General features: G+C 47.6%; 1 protein-coding gene across 1 annotated transcript; it reads left to right on the top strand.

Annotated features, from left to right (window-relative positions):
• Positions 1-506: 506 nt before the first annotated feature.
• On the top strand, positions 507-16,333 carry LOC148648308 (syntenin-1-like). The gene is made up of 9 exons (XM_088608459.1): positions 507-666; positions 5,849-5,903; positions 6,601-6,694; positions 10,202-10,302; positions 12,620-12,781; positions 13,610-13,785; positions 14,306-14,477; positions 15,070-15,161; positions 15,574-16,333. Exons 2-9 carry the CDS (start codon positions 5,853-5,855, stop codon positions 15,626-15,628), a joined length of 903 nt encoding a protein of 300 aa, XP_088464585.1. The 5' UTR covers positions 507-666; positions 5,849-5,852; the 3' UTR covers positions 15,629-16,333.
• The last annotated feature ends 33 nt before the right edge of the window (positions 16,334-16,366 follow it).

Raw genomic sequence — 16,366 nt, 5'->3', positions numbered from 1 at the left:
ACCCAGGGATTATCGTACGACTCGTTTAGGTGTGGTTGCCGCTACATGCGACCAATATTCTCTGTAGTCTACAGGTGGAAAGGTAAAATGTTTTATCTGTACACACGCGTGTTTTGTTACGTGGTTTAGAATAATAAACAATGTAACGGAATGAGAGAGAGAGGTGGGCATTAAAAATAGTAAACTGTGGGTTAATATCAGCGCAGGAAGATATGAAGTAATTTATCGGCGCCAAGGACGATAGATTCGTGTAGCAATAGATACTGTACTTTAAAAACTACAATTCAGCATCCACCTACTGTACTTAACGTCGCACCATTCAAACTGGATGACTATACCACAAAGCACGCAATATCTGGATATTTGTAATCAAGGAGGATATTAAACGCGGATTCCTAGGGATACCCCCACGTGATCAATACCGACACGAACGTGTTTCTGGAGTTTCTGGGGTAAAAACAAGCTTTCCTGAACTGATTAATTTCCTTGTGACACAGTCAGCTGATGCCCTGGCAGTCCAAGTACGTCATTGATTTTAAAGCAGGAAATCATCGCACAGGGTTACTTGCTGGAGAAGGAGGGTCGAGATCGCTTTTGGCGTAGTTTGCCTTTTTCCTCTTGCCTGCGCTTCTTGAATTTGTTCCTCGGCTTCGCTCCACATTTAAGGTAAGTTTGCCTGTTCTTCCTATGTGCTCGACAAACCGGGTTTTAGTTTTATTTTGGCTCACGTCGAGAGAACAAAAGGCTCTTCTGTATCCAGGCTGGCGTGGAAGTTTTCAGTCTTGTCTCACAGCGAGTTAAGTTTCGTGTTCCCGTTCTGGCAGACAAAGGAGGAAAAAAAAAGAGATACGCCTGTTCCGATAGCTTTGCTGTTTATGACGGTAATGTCCCGATTTGTAACAAAATAATGTATCAGTCTGAATCTTGAGAGTTTACCGCGGTGTTTGGACAGAGGTAAAATACTCCACTCCAGTCAACTGGCACCTTTTTCGATTTTGTTTTTTCAAGTTTCGCTTCTGGCGTGTTGTTGATTTATTTTCCCTCATTGTCGCTTTCATTAGACTTGCGGCCGTCCGATATTTATTTTTCTTTTGGTTGTTAAAATAAAACAACTTAACGTTTCACTGGCTCTCTCTCTCTCTCTGTCTCTGTCTTTCTCGTCATACGTGTTTAGTCACCGGAGTGCAACAGCTGGACTCCCGTGTCGTTGTCTGAGATTTCCTGTTTTTTAACAGACTGAAGTACAGTCTCCGTTTTAATGCGTTAAAAATAACTGAAATATTCTCAATGATGAACATAGAAGGGAATATTAAAATATGCGGTCTGTGAAATTGTAGATGATCGGTATATTTCTCATGTGTTATTTTGTTTTAAAGACTAACAGTTACAAAGGACAGGAGGCCAGTCGGCCCATCCAGTCTGTTGGGTAGTTAGGGTCTCATCCAGCTGTCTTGAACTAAACCGGGTTATTAACACCATGGCCATGAGCTTTTCCCGCACTCCTGCAACCTTTTCGGAGAAAAGGTGTCCCTTGTCCTCGGTTTTAAAAGCACTTCCTCGTAGTTTCCTCCTGTGCCCTGTGGTTTGAGTTTCACTGGTGATTCTGAAGACGTCCGCCGGCTTGACTCTCTCAGCGTCTGTAAGGATGTTGAACACTTGTACCAGAATTTTAAATTTCGATTTATTTACGTTACCTTCCACCTTCTCATTTAATTAACTGAACAGGGAGGGTACTTTTTTTTTTTAAAAAAAAGAAGAAATGGGGCATTCTTGATGAGAAAACCAGAGTTTGTACAAGAATGACTTCTGAGAATTCTGGTTTTCTGGTTTTATTCTTCTGAAGGTACTGGAGATGGATTTTAAAGAGCGTGGAAAGAGCTTGTATATTCTAAGACCTCAGAAGTTATTTCATCTGGTCTGGGCTGAAATACTGGTTTCATTTACAGTGCTGTGCTGAAGATGCACTGCATCAATATATTTTATTCAAAACCAAGCAGTCTCCCAATACATGTCTTTTAATAAATCTGCCACCAAATTATTATGCCAGTGACTAATCTTTCAATACCCTTTTTTTCAAAATGTGGACATCGAGATGGTAAAATGCGTGCCATGTGCGTCAACAGAGATCTTGGATTATTCCCGGTTTGTTTGCGCGTGGGGAGGGTGTTGAGAGTGGGTGCCGTCTAGCGTTTTGTTTTCATTCCCTGAATAAAGATCGGGGCTAGAATTAGAAGAGGCTCAGGGGACTTCGCCATGTGGACGATGTGGTTTTCCGCAGTCTGGGTATTTGGAAGACGCGCCTGTGTCTGGAGACCACAGGACGCACACATGCTCTGCACGTCTGGGAGGCCCAGTGAAAATTCTGGTCAGTGCGTTGGGCGTCGTCGGCCGTTTGTGCGTGGACGGAGTCTTCAGGAGCCGAACACGCCTCTCGGGCAGTCACGATGGTGGCCAGCTGGACGCCGGACACCGTGAAGAACCTCTAAAAGGGATAACCCTGCTGTAGCGTCTCTTTAGTTCATTTCCTTCTTGGTCAGTTTTCAGCCTCGCTTGGCCTCTTGGACACAAGAGATGATGCTTCTTCCCACTTTCCTGGTACAACAGCCCCCCTTCAAGCACGACATGAAGCCTTGAAGTCCTTCCCAGTGCACCTGAAGGCTTTTTGCCGAGCGTCGCGACTTGCTGTGAAAGCACTGGCTGTGTTTTTGAGATGTAACAAGCGCAAGGGGTTCCCAGGGGATCCTGAGCCTGACTGTGTAACGTGCTCCATGAGCTCACTGTTTATTCTAATGCAGGCTCCGTCTTAACTGTAATTCCAGGAACACACTATGGCTAAGGTGCACTTTAGTTTCTGAAGCGCCATTATAGCATGACTAATGGGCAGGTTTTTAGTGCTGGTTTTGCTTAAGAGCCACTCCTTCCATAATGGAAGCAAAAGATCAATCGGGTCCTTATTTCCTGATTTGATTTTCCTTGGCTCTCAACCTCTGGTGTGACTTCAGAGACAGCTCTGCGCCGGGGTCCGTTAGGAGACGCAGGGAGTGGGGGAGGAGATGCTGTGTAGTAGGTTTGAAGCTTCCCGGTGGGGAAGACGCTGCCACAGAGCAGTCTGCTTAATTCTCCGACGTTTTTAGCTGGGAAGAGCTGCCTTGGTGACCGTGTTGCTGGGAGAGGTCCCGTTCGGCTGCACAGGGATCTGGGCGGTGATGGTGAAATCTTAGAGCACCGTGGGAGTTTAAAGTGCTCTGATGGGGCCGAGCAAGCCCCGAAGCATGGCCCGGTTAGCATGAATATTAGCGCTGTGCTCCAGGGAAAGAGGCCGTGCTGGCCTCTTTCACACGGAGAGAAAGCTGAGCTGGCAGTGGTGACCCCAGGAATCCAGGTTGTGCAGCTCTTGAACGGAACGAGAGAAAACACCGCCGGGTTTTTCTAGTAATTTACCATCTATAGGTCTGGAGAGATCAATGGCTGGGGGCACTCGAAGCTGCTGACAGCTAGCAGCTAACTGATCTCTTCATCGATTCTTCTGGTTTTTAATGCAGGACTCCAAATTAAAGCACTCACAGTATAAGGTGGCTTAGCAAGGCGTGTGCCTGGGAGACTTGCAGTGGCTATGGTAGCAGAGGTTAGAGGGGAGGGGTGGGGCAGCGCACTGGCATGGCCGTTAGGGCAGCAGCCTCAAAGCACTTGGGTCCTGGGTTCGATTGTGATGTGGAGTGCCTCCTGTGTGGAGCTCGCATGTTCTCCCAGCACTCAGCTGGGATTTTTTGCCAAGTGGTCCAGCTTTATTTCACCTTGGAAATGTATGCTGCGTTAGGATCACCTTGTCTCATGTGCACCCTGCGATAGACTGACAGGACATCTTGACTGCAGTCCCCTCTTGCTCCCTGCGCTTCTGGGATAGACTCTGGGTTGCCATGAGCCTTATCAAGTATTGGATGGATGCATTTGCTCGCTTCCTTTTTTTTGTCCCGGATGGGAAATGTGCTTTGTAGGCAGGTAAAGGTCAAAGACTTAACACGGCACCGTTAACGTGACATGATCCCATCGACAAATAAGAAACACACATGTGTGACGAGCAAGAAACAAATGAATGTGTCAGTCAAGTACAATATCCAATCAGCTGTCCAAATTAAGCAGGTTAATGACTGTGGGGATAAAAGCTAACAGTTGTTGCAGTTGAATTGGTCTAAATTGGCACCCAGATGGAAGAAGCTCACAGTGAGTATCGCGACCACCCTTTGAGCAGTGAGTGATGACATTGGCCTCCTGCAGTACTTGTTTGACGTAGATGTCTGACATCTGACATGAATCCTGGCCACTCTCCTGCTCAGTCTGTTTTCATGGCGGGTATGAACAAACCAGGCTTCCGCAGTGGGTGGCGGGACGGGACAGGTTCATCGTTGTGCTACATGCTGTTTCTGGACGTGATGGCGTTTGCTGTTGGTTTGTTACTGAACGACGTCCTGTGTCTGTCGCAGCTGCTGTCTTGTTTGTTTGCAGGGCTGAAGTTGATGGAAAGCTGACAGATTTTATGTCTTGCTTCAGTTGTGTCTGCTTGTCTTGTGACCTTGTTTTTTTTAAAGGTTGAGAAACCTTTAAATCTCAGCAGTAGTCTCGGCGGGAAAAAAAGACCACATTTCAGATAAAACTTCACTTTAACATTGGAGAGGTTTGGCTTCCGGGTGTTGCAGGACCTGTTTTCCAGTTATTTGTGCTTGGTTCCTGCATCTGCATTTACTCCTGCTAAAGGGTTCCCTGCAGCCGTGTCTCTCACCTCTTCTGTCACATGGGCTGCTGTGCCGATCGTCTGTTTCTCAGGGCTAACTTGCCTGTACACAGTAATGTAGTGCGATGTACATCGTCAGTAGAAACAGACTGGCCAAGAGGCACGGTCTAGAAAATGGTGATACTGTATATTGTTCTAGAGGCTACATGCTTGATTTTGCCTGTACATAATCATCTTTAAAAATGAATGTAAAATATGAATGAACAGCTGTAAAATGTGAATTGCCCTCTCACAGAGTGTCAGCAAAAAGGAGAGTCAGGTTTTTTGGTTCCCCAATGTTTCTCTCTAAAACTAAAAAACCTGATTTGTCAGCTTTTTAAAACTTGTCATTCATGGAGATACTTGTTGCATGATGTCGCTCAGGGGCAGTGCAGTTGTTTCCGCTTCTCAGTTAAAGTTCGTTTTTTGAATCCACATATTCAGTTTTATTTTTTATTTTTTTATTTGCAGTACAGGTTGCTTGTGATTCATTTAAAAAAGGACAATTTTGTAATTAATTGAAGGAATTTGGAAAATGTGTTTAGGGTGGGTTATTTAAAATGAAGGGAGTTTTTTCTCAAACTCACCCTGAAAAGACTGCAGGAAGTGTTCCATGACAGCCATTTCAGCTAAAAAAACTCTGCTGCTGTTGGTGTTGAAAAATTCCATACTCTAGAGACAAAACAAGATTATATTTCTGCCTCACATCCATTCCAATGCAAAACCTTTTTTTCTTCCCAAATGTGTCCACTGAAAATGACAAACATGTTTTTGATGCTTATTGCACAATACCACAATTTCTTCTGTATGTCGTTAGATGTTCATATAAAAAAACTGCTTGTGATCGTCCAGTAACCCGTGATATTATAGGTTTACATTCCAAATTGAAATCGCATTTGCTCGTCAGTCCTATTATAGGTAATCTGGATTTTGTGCAGTGCTTATTCTTAACTCACCTGTGGATACTTTGAAGTCCATTCCCCTGTTATAATTTAATGTGCAGTAAATGTAGAAGCTCATGGGCTGTTCTGTGATCTGCTGATTGCTTACTGACGAGTCTTCACCTTTTTTGTATTTCAGCGAGATGTCTCTGTATCCTTCTCTTGAGGACCTGAAGGTCGACAAGGTCATGAAGGTAAAAGAGGCCTTCGGGTCTTGGCTCCTCGGCATCTAGTCTCGCGCGTCGGCTGTCTTCCCTCTAGGCGGGCCAGAACAATGGCTGTTCCGATTAAATCAGAACTTTGACCCTCCCTGCGGTCGCGATGGAAGCTGCCTGATTTTCGAACGCTTCTGGCTTCTACCTAGGCTGGGGCCGCCATCGGCTGGTGGGTCAAAGTCCTCGTTTAATCTGGACTTCTGTAAGCGTGCTGTTCTCGCTCTGACTGATATTCAAATACCAGGACTGCTCAAGTGCCTTTTCCCCCTCAAGTTCCAGTTCAGCTGTACACCTCTACTACTGATGCCATCAGTACCTGTGTAAAGATAAGCCGGCGTGCGAGTCCTGCACACATCAGAAAATGTCCTCTGTAGCGTGGGAGAGTAGTTTTCGATTCTGGATTTATTAAGAGCTAAAAGACCGGGTGACTTGGGGAGGAAATTGCTTCGGTCAGGTAAGACTAGAGGCAGAGGAGAAACCAGGTGCCCCAGCATCCCTTAAGAACTGGGCTGTCTTTGCCCCAAGGAACACCAGTGATGACCGGCTTAACCAGCTGGTGTCCTGTTATCTTGAGGTTTACAGGAAGCTAGCCCCTGCGTTGTCATCTTCTGTCCACTCTCTGTTCGGCCTCTCGATCTCACCGTTTTCTCCTCCGTCTTCCTTCCTTCCTTCTCAGGCACAGGCAAGTTTTGCCGCGAAGACGTCCTCCCCAGCCATCACAGAGGGGGCTCCCGAGGAGATGCCTGCCGGCCTGGGGGCTCCGAGCTCAGGTTAGTCCCAGGATGTGTCCGGCCTCAGCAGCCTCCGTCACTGCAGGTCTATTGTAGGTTATTGTGACCTGTACTGTGGAAAAACCGAGATCTTTCCAATTTCTTCAATTTCTGTGTATGGTGTTGAAGAGCAAAAAAAAAAAAAGAAACATGGATTGTAAGCTTTTTTTCCTCCTAATTATTTTATGCTTTAGCATCTGATACTATGCAAAAGCGAATTTATTTTCAAGGTTTGTGTTTGCGTTATATGCAAAGCATGTGGAGGGTTCGTGTTCCATGAGCTTGTTAGTTCCTGGCCTGCGTCCGTCGATCACCAGCTGATAACTGGGAGATGGGCGAGAGAGTTTACAGGGAAGCTATGGTGGAGCAGCAGTTCGTATTGCTTCGTGGGCAAAGATCCACATAAAAGAAACCATAACTGAGACTGAAGCCTGAGTCCAGAAAGCGGTTCAAGAGCTATTGACTGGGTTAGGATAGGGTACAGAGTAGCACATCTTTATACCCATTCATTTCTAGGTATTGACTGGCCCACTCTTTGTCTCTAGTGTTCCTTGTGCCTTACAAGCACAGTAATATCTGCCGCATTTCTGTGATTTCAGAAGGCAAGGGGTGGGGTTTGAACCTGTTCTCCTGGAAGCATCTGAGCCATTTCTGATGCACCCAGTCGGTACTGTAGCCTGGGGCGAGAGGGACAGGAAGTGAGGACGGGGTGGGGGCGAGCCGTAGAAAGGGGGCCGAACGGGTTAACTGCGGTGCTATTGCTGGCCCGGCTTTCTTTCACGGAAGTACAGAGGCTGAAAGGCCTGGGCCTTTTGTTTTCCCCCTTTGGAGCTTGTTGATGGTTGCTATGGAAACTGCTGGCAGCCATAGCTGCTTGAGCCGTGGGAGTTGTGCTGTTTCTGGCCTGCGCTGGAAGAGAGATGGAGGCAGAGAGGGCACTGTCTGCTGGTGCCTGGCGCAGCTGCTGCAGGGTGAGTGGGCTGCTGTAATTTACTCCTGCAGGGGTGTTTGACCATTTGGAGGAGCAGCGAGGAAGTTGTCTCGTCCTGATGTGTAACAGCCTTAACTCTTTGGTGCCATCAAAGCTCCTCATACTGTCTGTGAGGTCAGCTGGGTTATTCACATGAGGTTTCAGCTGGGGATGACATAGTAAAGCTTTTGTTTTTTTTGCAAGACTTCCCTTGGCCTGGCCTCTCTCTGGTTTTGCAAAGGCCTGCTGCGCCTTCCTCAGGATTTGTAAATTGGTGTAACTGATGTGGTTGACTAATGGAACGGACACTGCCTTGTTTGTCACCCTTTCTGGAAGTGATAAATTGAAGGAATTAAAGAGACAGAGTTTTGACAAAGGAGTCCTTTACACCCCCCCCACCCCACTTAAATTTTGAGAAAAACATTAGTTTGGGCTGAAGCCCAGATTGTGTTTGGGTTAGTTCTAAATTCAGGAACATCACTTTCATTTTAACGGCCATGCCTTATTATAATAATAATAATAACAACAACAACCTTTATTTTTATATAGTGCCTTTAAAGGTGGCCGCTCAAAGCGCTTCACAGAACGACACCAAAAAAAAGATAAAAAATAAACGATATATCCACAATGAAAATGCGCACTGAGGGGAGATGGTAGATGGGGGTTTGCTCTCTTGTCCTCTCGTCCTTCCTCTAAAGGAAGGGCTCCCTTATCATCTGGCTCAGCCGGTAGTGAATCACTTCAGGACAGCTCCTGCCTTGCAGACAAGACCTCTAGCATCTAAGGGGCATAGGCATCTGGGTTATCCAGGTGGATGCTGCACATTGGTGGTGGTGGAGGGGAGTCCCCATTACCTGTAAAGCGCTTTGAGTGGAGTGTCCAGAAAAAAGCGCTATATAAGTGTAAGCAATTATTATTATTATTATAGGCGTGGGAGTTTTAAAAAAAAACAAACAGATTTGCTCTAGTTTCCCTTTAAGCAAAAGGCGTGTGCCTGTCCTGGGCAGAGCGAGTGGTTCTCTGTGGCAGCAGTCGGCACCTGCTTCCTGCAGGCTCTCTGTGTGTGTCGGCCCCATCTTCCCAGGGAGGCCTGCAGCCTCGCGCTTTCCCCAGCAGGCGGGAAGGGAGGAGGAGGAGGAGCTGCTGCTACAAGAGAAACTTTGCCAAGGAGCGGTCTGGGAACGCCTGGAAACTATTACGCAAGTCCAGCCTCTTGCAAACACTGACACAACAAGCGTCCCTGTGTCGGACGCACCCACTCCACACACGCGAGAGTTTGGACGGCGTCCACGTCCTTGCTGCCCGGCGTCTAGCAGGCAGGCACCACCCCCGTCAGCCCCCCTGAGACCCCCAGCGGAACGGGTCGTTTGTAGATGTAGATAAACCCAAATGGGTGGGGGGTCTAGGTCTTAAACTCGTGTCTGCACCCAGGGGGTGGTGGCGCAAATCCGATCCGGGGATCAAGCGATGACTGCGGGCATTATATAAATGTAAAAAAAAAAAAAGAGCTGGTTTCCCATTTCCTCTTTATTTCAGCTCTGCTGTTATGTTTTACACAAACATAAAACCCTCAATATGAGGCTGTTCATTTAGTTTAGTTTCTCAAGCGAACTGTGGGAAACCAACGTCTATTCTAAAGCCTTTTGACGATCTGATCATTTCCTGTTGCCGTTTTGATAAGAACACATGGAGTTTCTAACGAGGCTGTTCAGGCATTTCAGCTGCTTTCAGCTTGAGCCGTGTGGGTTGGGTGTTGGTTCTAGATTCTGGCAATCCTCCGTGGGCAGAGAGGGCCTCCAATTTTCCCTAAAGCTTAACTTCCCGCTCTGTCTTCTGCTGTTGTGTTATCCTGGGGGGGGAACCCTCTTCTTCCCATCGTTTGAAGATGTTAACAAGAAGAGGGGAAATTGTTGCTCTGGATCGGCTCAGCCAGTATGGACCGTCGCCCCAAGTGTAGGCTGAGCTTTGCAGTCTGGATGATACGAGTCTGATACTCTTGGGCTGTGTAACTGGGATTCTCCCAGTGGCCAAATGTAAGGGGCTTGTGGCCTTGCAGGGTAGGATTGGTCAGCTGCTTCCCTGTGAGTTCCCAGGTCCTTCTGGGATTGCGACAGCATCCGATGCGTCACTCCTCCGGCTGGAATGTAACCCTTTCGGGAGGCGCTGCAGAGTTTGTGGCGTGTGAAAGGGTGAATGTCTCCGGCTGGTGGACTGAGTGGACGCTGCCTCATGCTTCAGTGTTGACACAGTGGCGTTTGCCGAGACACAGACACCAGGGCTGATTCATTCCGGAGTGGTTACATTTTACAATCGGACATTTTTTATTTTTATTTTTTAAAAGGGAAAAAATATTTTTTTCCTTTTTTTTTTTAATGGAAATGGTTTTTTGTAAGTTGCTCCCGAATGGTGCCGTTCCAAACCCGGTCATTTCCACAGCATCACGCCGGGTTGGGAGAAACAAAACGAACGAAGGAGCGTGACCTTGTGAGTAGCGTGGTTCTGGTTCACTGATGGGGGTTTTCCTTCTCCTCTCTCAGTTCTGTATCCGGACCTGCAGGAGCTGGGCGAGTACATGGGGCTGAGACTGAACAGCGACGAGGTGCGGAATAACATGGCCCTGGTCCCGGCAGGGGACAACGTGAGTCCGAGCGTCGCTGAATCTCGGTGTCCGCCTTCCGTGCTGCACCTGTGCCCAGTCCCCTTCTTTTCAAGCCCCTTCCTTAGTTTTATTTATTTTTTGTCTCGATAAACCGTCTGGAGGAGGTTTCTGTGAAACCCCTTCCGAGATGCTAGCCTCCCTTCGGCTCAGCCAGGGCTGCAGGAAGTCTTTATGGATGAAGGATGGGAGTTACGGGAATCAAACATTTTGAGCTAGCATTCTCTTTTTCCATTGAGAAGGTGATCTTTAAAACCAGGAGGACATAAAATAAGAGTTAACTTGCCAATAAACACTGTTGCAATAATGTTGATCGGCGCACGAACCTCGGTACACGTTCTTTGACGGATGGCCAGGCCACACTCGGGAGACACGCGCACTGTTACCGGACGGACAGACGCAGATAAGCAGACACAAAAATACACGCTTTGAGCTTTTCATCCACTGCACTGCGGCACCACATCGGCGGTCTGCTGCTGCTGCTGCTGCTGCATTTCTGACTCATCTCTCCAGATCGCTAAAAGCCTGTCTGCCATGAGGCTAGAGCCAAGAGCTTCCTCAGCACGGAAGTGAAGCTGACAGGGGGGCAATCTGAATTCAAAGGAAACGAGGATGTTTTTATCTTTTCCACTTCCTCTGCCAACTTTTTCTTTGTGCTGTTACTGGCTGGGAAAAGGTGCTATATAGAGCCATTTGATAAAAAATTCCCATGATTCTCTAATGCAGCAACCCTGGTCTGCCTCCTGCTGTTTCCTCCTCTGCCCCAGCTAGCGGAGAACCAAGTAAGATTTTCTTGTCCGGTCCCGATAGCGAACTGTTACTAGCTTTGATTTTTAGTAATTTTGCAGGTACAGCTGAAATAGGAATGTGTCCCTTCTGGTATGTGCTTTTTCTTTTCTGGTTGCGTTTACAAGAACAAATGGCATTCGTTTGGGTTTTGGTTGATTGTGTTAATGACTTTGCACCCTTCCAGGGTCTCTATCCAGTCCCGCACGAGGCACTTGCTCTTTAGAGACACTACTTAATCTCACCAGTATGAGATGACATGTGGAGAACATGCCAGAGATGCCTCAAGTCAGAAATTGATCCCGGGACCCGAACACGCTGCAAGCTCTCGTTGCTGTCCGCCACGCCGCTGGGCTGTGGACGTAGAAAATCGAAAAGATTCAAAATCTCTTTAGGAGGAGTGAAGAAATTAAATAAAATTGCGCGTTTTGACTGTAATGTTTTAGTTATTAGCAGAAGTTGTATACATATAAACACCATTCATTACAAAAACCTAAGATTTCTTTAACAAAATTCAGCTGATTCAACAAGCTTAACACGTTATAAAACTCATAGCAATAATGCAGGTCAAGATGGCTGGGGGTATGTGATTTGTATTAATTGTATAAAATAAAATAACACTGGGTAATTCTGGCCACACGGTGCCAGACATAAACGTGTGTCATAAGGCTTCAGGAATTCAAGGACATGACTGGATCCAGTGTTTACCAAAAATAGCTAAACTTCCCAAGCTATTAATAAAATTGAGTAGCTGGTTATTTAATTTGACTGGGGATATTCAGTATCTGATTTTATTCTTAATTGCTTGAAGACGGTGGTCTTTTCCCAGCAGCCCCTGTTTCTTGACTACTTCACTGATGTACTGAAACCTTTGTCAGTGTGGCCTCCACGCAACATCTGTGCAGCACATAGTCTGCTATCAGCTGTCCTATTAACTGCTCTTGAGCCTTTAAGAGCAGATGTTAACCGCGCGCTGCACGGTACAGCAGGTTTACAATCCTGCCGTTTGTCTCTCACAACGTTCTGCATGACCTCAAGCAGACGTATCTCGGGTGTTATCAGCTACAGCACCAGGAACACCCGACAGCCAGTCACCCCTACAAGGAAAAATTCAACTGGCCAATTGCCAGCTGATTATATATCAGTACGCCCCTAGTACTGGCTAGACGTGCTCACAGAGCAGAGTGAAACAGATCTCCCTTAATCTGTTTACATTTGTTCCACATTTCTCATCTGTGGTCTGCTTCCTAAAGGCCTTTTCTTGTTGTTTTTCAGTAACAATATACAGTAGTGACACTTCAGTCAGTTTCAAACAGATGCTCAAAACATTATTTCTTTTTGTACTTCTCGCTAAGGCTTATCTGTTACCTTGGTGAATGCTTTGAAAGTTTGCTACATGCTTGAGATGGAAAGACTAATTATCACGACAGACGGATGACGTCACCGGTCTTGTCAGCGTCGGCAAGCGCTTGCGGAGTTTCCATTAATTCTCCGTTTCTTCCTCTCTCTTCAGCAAGTGGCCACGGCGCCCTCGGCTATGGGCGGTATGGTGTGCCCCGTGACGGGCGGCGACGTGGGGGTGCGACGCGCCGAGATCAAGCAGGGCCTGAGGGAGGTCATCCTGTGTAAGGACCAGGATGGCAAAATGGGCCTGAGGCTGCGCTCCATCGACAACGTGAGTGGCGCCTCGGAGCTGGCTCTGGGAGGCTGTCCGGGTGGGAGGGAGAGGCCTTCCTCCCACGCTCCCGGCACCGTGTGGAGCTGTGGGTAGTTTTGGTGCCAGCAGCATGAAATTCAGGCTTCCTGGGAGTATCAGGAGCTTGGGTGCCGCTGCTGAGGCCCGGCGTCGGGGGATCTGATGGGACGAGCACTGTTCTTCGGTTCTGAAGCCCCAGCTGAGCTTTCCAAGGGAGTCCAGAGGGCAAAGACCAGTGATCACACAGGGGTGGGGGGTGAATGAAGAGCGACGGAGGGGAGAGGGGGCAGTTCAGCGCGCCGAGTGTCTCCTCGAGCATCTCGTCGTGTGGCCTCCTGAAGCCGACACCCAGCCTTCCTTCAACAACGTGGCCTGCCTGCCTGGTTTTCCGATTGGGGAAAAACACATTTAAGTGTTGCCCCCCTTAGTTTCAGCTTGTGTCCCCTGGCTTGTGCTGACTAAGACAGGAAGTTCTTGCACCTGCTGGAGTGGCTCTTGACCGTCCCGTTGGGATTCTTCCTTCCGGACCATGATTCCCAGTGCAGAGCTGCAGTAGGGTGACCTACTCTCCTTTAGTAGAGCCGGTGAAGTCATGTCTTGGTGCTCTGCCTGCCCTGCTGTGCAGTGAAGCTGCTGGTGTGCGATGGCTGCTCATCGCCCAGGTGGGGGCCGCACTGCAGTGGTGGGTGAAGTTCATCACCCCTCTTGCACGCAAAGCACTCTGGAGCTGAAAAGTGTGCAATAATGCAAAGGATTCATTATCTTAAATCCTACAGTGACATTCCCAGTGTTGCTCCTCTCCTGCAGGGCGTGTTTATCCAGCTGGTCCAGGCCAACTCTCCTGCCGCGCTGGCTGGCCTGCGATTCGGAGACCAGGTCCTGCAGATCAACGGGCAGAACTGCGCAGGCTGGAGCCAAGACACGGCACACAAGATGCTGAAGGTCGCCGCCGAGGACAGGATTGAGCTCATCGTGCGAGACAGGTGGGCCATTAGAAGAGACTAGGTCTCCTGCGTAAGATGTTTATTCCGAGAGCAACTCAGAATAAATGGGAAACTTAAACGTCTTCTCGGAAGGATGTCTTGGGAGAGGTTTGTATTCTCTTCAGCTCCCCAACCTTTGTTTTCCCAGCCAGATGTTGGAATTGAGAGCCCAGAAATGAAATTCAGCTTGAAAAACAGAACTAAAAACTCAGATGGTTCTGGTGGGAGGTAGGAGAGGAGAAAGAGGAGGCGTGTGCAGCTCGTTCAGAGCTGGTGACTAAGGCTGTCCTGGGCATGAATTGTTTGTAGGAGGTGTTCTATAACTGAGGCTGTGAGCACGTTTTTTAAACTTGTTCATACCAAGTGAGTCATTTTTTTTACCAGATAACAGTTGTAGTTTGACTCTGCGCCTCCCGCAGCGCATGAAATAGTCCCGTTTCCTCTTGTCACGGCCGGCTGACTGCTGGAGGGCAGTGGCTGTGATGGATCGCATGTGAGTCTGTCTGTCGGTCTCCCCCAGGCCTTTCCAGCGTACCATCACCATGCACAAGGACAGCTCGGGGCACGTGGGCTTCATCTTCAAGAACGGCAAGGTCACCTCCATCGTGAAGGACAGCTCGGCCGCCCGCAACGGCCTCCTGACCGAGCACAACATCTGCGAGATCAACGGGCAAAACGTCATTGGGCTGAAGGTGAGGGACTCCCTCGTACGGCCACCCAGCTCCGCCCCATTCCTCAGTCCGCACGCGGGGATGTCGAGATCTTAATTTCGAGAACGAGAAAATTTCGGTTCGAGTCTTAACGTCGAAGGTTATGAAAGAGGACAACACGGGGGCATGACAGCGGGCACTTCAGCATCACGGCCCTGGGGTCTCGGGTTCGAGTCCATCTAGGCCCATCTAGTTTGCATGTCCTCCTTTTGTTCATATGGTTTTTCACTGGGTGCTGTGGTTTCGTTTCACTGGTCAAAGACATGGTGGAGTGTCCACTCTAATTCTGCCCTTCTTAAAGGGGTTACAGACAGTCCTGGACTACTGTTGCAGAGGACGCTGGTATGGGCTAGGCTTGGATTGTTCTTAAGTCTGAGTTGAGCCATATCGGGGAAACAAATCTGATGGCCTGTGTCTCATCATTAATGTTCTGAAGGACAGGCATTTGATCCAGTATGCCTAAAGAAGGCAAAGAGGTGTTTCAGAGGGAGGTACTGTACAGCAGAGTGGGCTACTCACCTGTTTGACTCATATTTGCTGAAATTCCTGAACCTGTTCCCTCTTGTGATTGCAGGACCCTCAGATTAAGGATATTTTGACCGCGTCCTCCAGTGCTATCACCATCACCGTCATGCCTAAAATCATCTTTGAGCACATGGTGAAACGGTAGGTCTGACGTGAGAATTAATACCAACTTCGTCACAGCTGGGCTGACGAGGAGCATGTGTACTATAGGGCTGCATCTTCATGGTCAGCAGTCCTGCTGGAGCTGCTCAGGAGCTCTGCGGTCTGAAGGTTTTTGATGCTGTTGCTAGAAAACGATCAAATACACTGTTTTTCTCTGCATAGGTGAGGCGTGGAAGGGGAATAGGGATCAGAGAACTGGGGCAGCAGTGGTTAAGATTCTGGATTTGTAAATGCATTCAGATCCCAGATGAGATGCTGCACTTGTACCCTTGAGCAAGGCACTTCACCCAAGTCCCCAGCAGTAATGAAAGAGTGCAGATTTGTGCTGTTTTGTTACTTCGGCTGCTGGAGGTCATCTGAGACTGATCTGTTTTGCGTGGTTTTTTTGCAGAATGTCTGCAGGTCTGATAAAATCAGTGATGGACCACTCCATCCCTGAAGTGTGAGGAGAAGCCCAGGAGCCTCATCCACCAAGACATCCGAGGGGCTATCCAGGTGCTCCAGCTCCCACTCCCTGCTGTGTTCAACCACAGTCCCAACCCTAATATCTTCCAAGATACATTTCTGTTCTGAATGTTCTAGATTTGATTTTTAGCTGCTTCATTTTTTATACACACAGGCGTAGATGATAGTCGAATATTCCTTCCAGCAAATGATTATTTTATTATACCACGGTGTCCAAAGTTTTGAGCCTTTATCCATGTTATTTTGAACACCCATGCATTGCTGTTCAACCTTCTGCCGATCCGATCTGTGCTGGATGGAAAACGTACTGGCTGTGTGGTGAAATGGCTGTGCAGTCACGCAGGCTTGAGATTAGGAACCTGTAAGATTAATGATTTGTCTAGTCTCATTGCACAGTGTTCTAGCAACACATGTAGGTAACCCCTGGCTGAAAAATGTTAAATAGCCTTTTCATCCTGGAGATAGACTTCGTATGCTAATTACAAGTGAATAACATTTATTCTATTCATTGTTTCAGGAACTGTAAACCCAGTGTTACGTATGTTTGGAAATGTTTTTAGATTTTGTGTAACCACTGATGGCTACACAGGGATGGGATTTTCTGACATGCTGTTATACTTTACTTTGTATTAAAATTTCTTGATTTCTATTCAACTTTAAAAGAATAAACATCTTTCAAAACTGTTTGTCCCTAGTCAGTCCCCGTTAATCTTAATTTC

Source organism: Lepisosteus platostomus, chromosome 15, assembly GCF_059453375.1.
Source record: "Lepisosteus platostomus isolate fLepPlt1 chromosome 15, fLepPlt1.hap1, whole genome shotgun sequence".
Classification (NCBI taxonomy): Eukaryota; Metazoa; Chordata; class Actinopteri; order Semionotiformes; family Lepisosteidae; genus Lepisosteus; species Lepisosteus platostomus.
The sequence above is the reverse complement of the archived record's forward strand: the minus strand, read 5'-3'. Positions and strand labels throughout refer to the sequence as shown.

What these genes read in the sequence shown, in the direction of transcription:
- LOC148648308 (XM_088608459.1), top strand. Translation starts at nt 5,853, where the DNA reads ATGTCTCTGTATCCTTCTCTTGAGGACCTGAAGGTCGACAAGGTCATG. An exon ending in CCTGGGGGCTCCGAGCTCAG is followed by an intron (nt 6,695 to 10,201) that starts GTTAGTCCCAGG and finishes CTCCTCTCTCAG; the next exon opens with TTCTGTATCCGGACCTGCAG. An exon ending in GGCTGCGCTCCATCGACAAC is followed by an intron (nt 12,782 to 13,609) that starts GTGAGTGGCGCC and finishes CCTCTCCTGCAG; the next exon opens with GGCGTGTTTATCCAGCTGGT.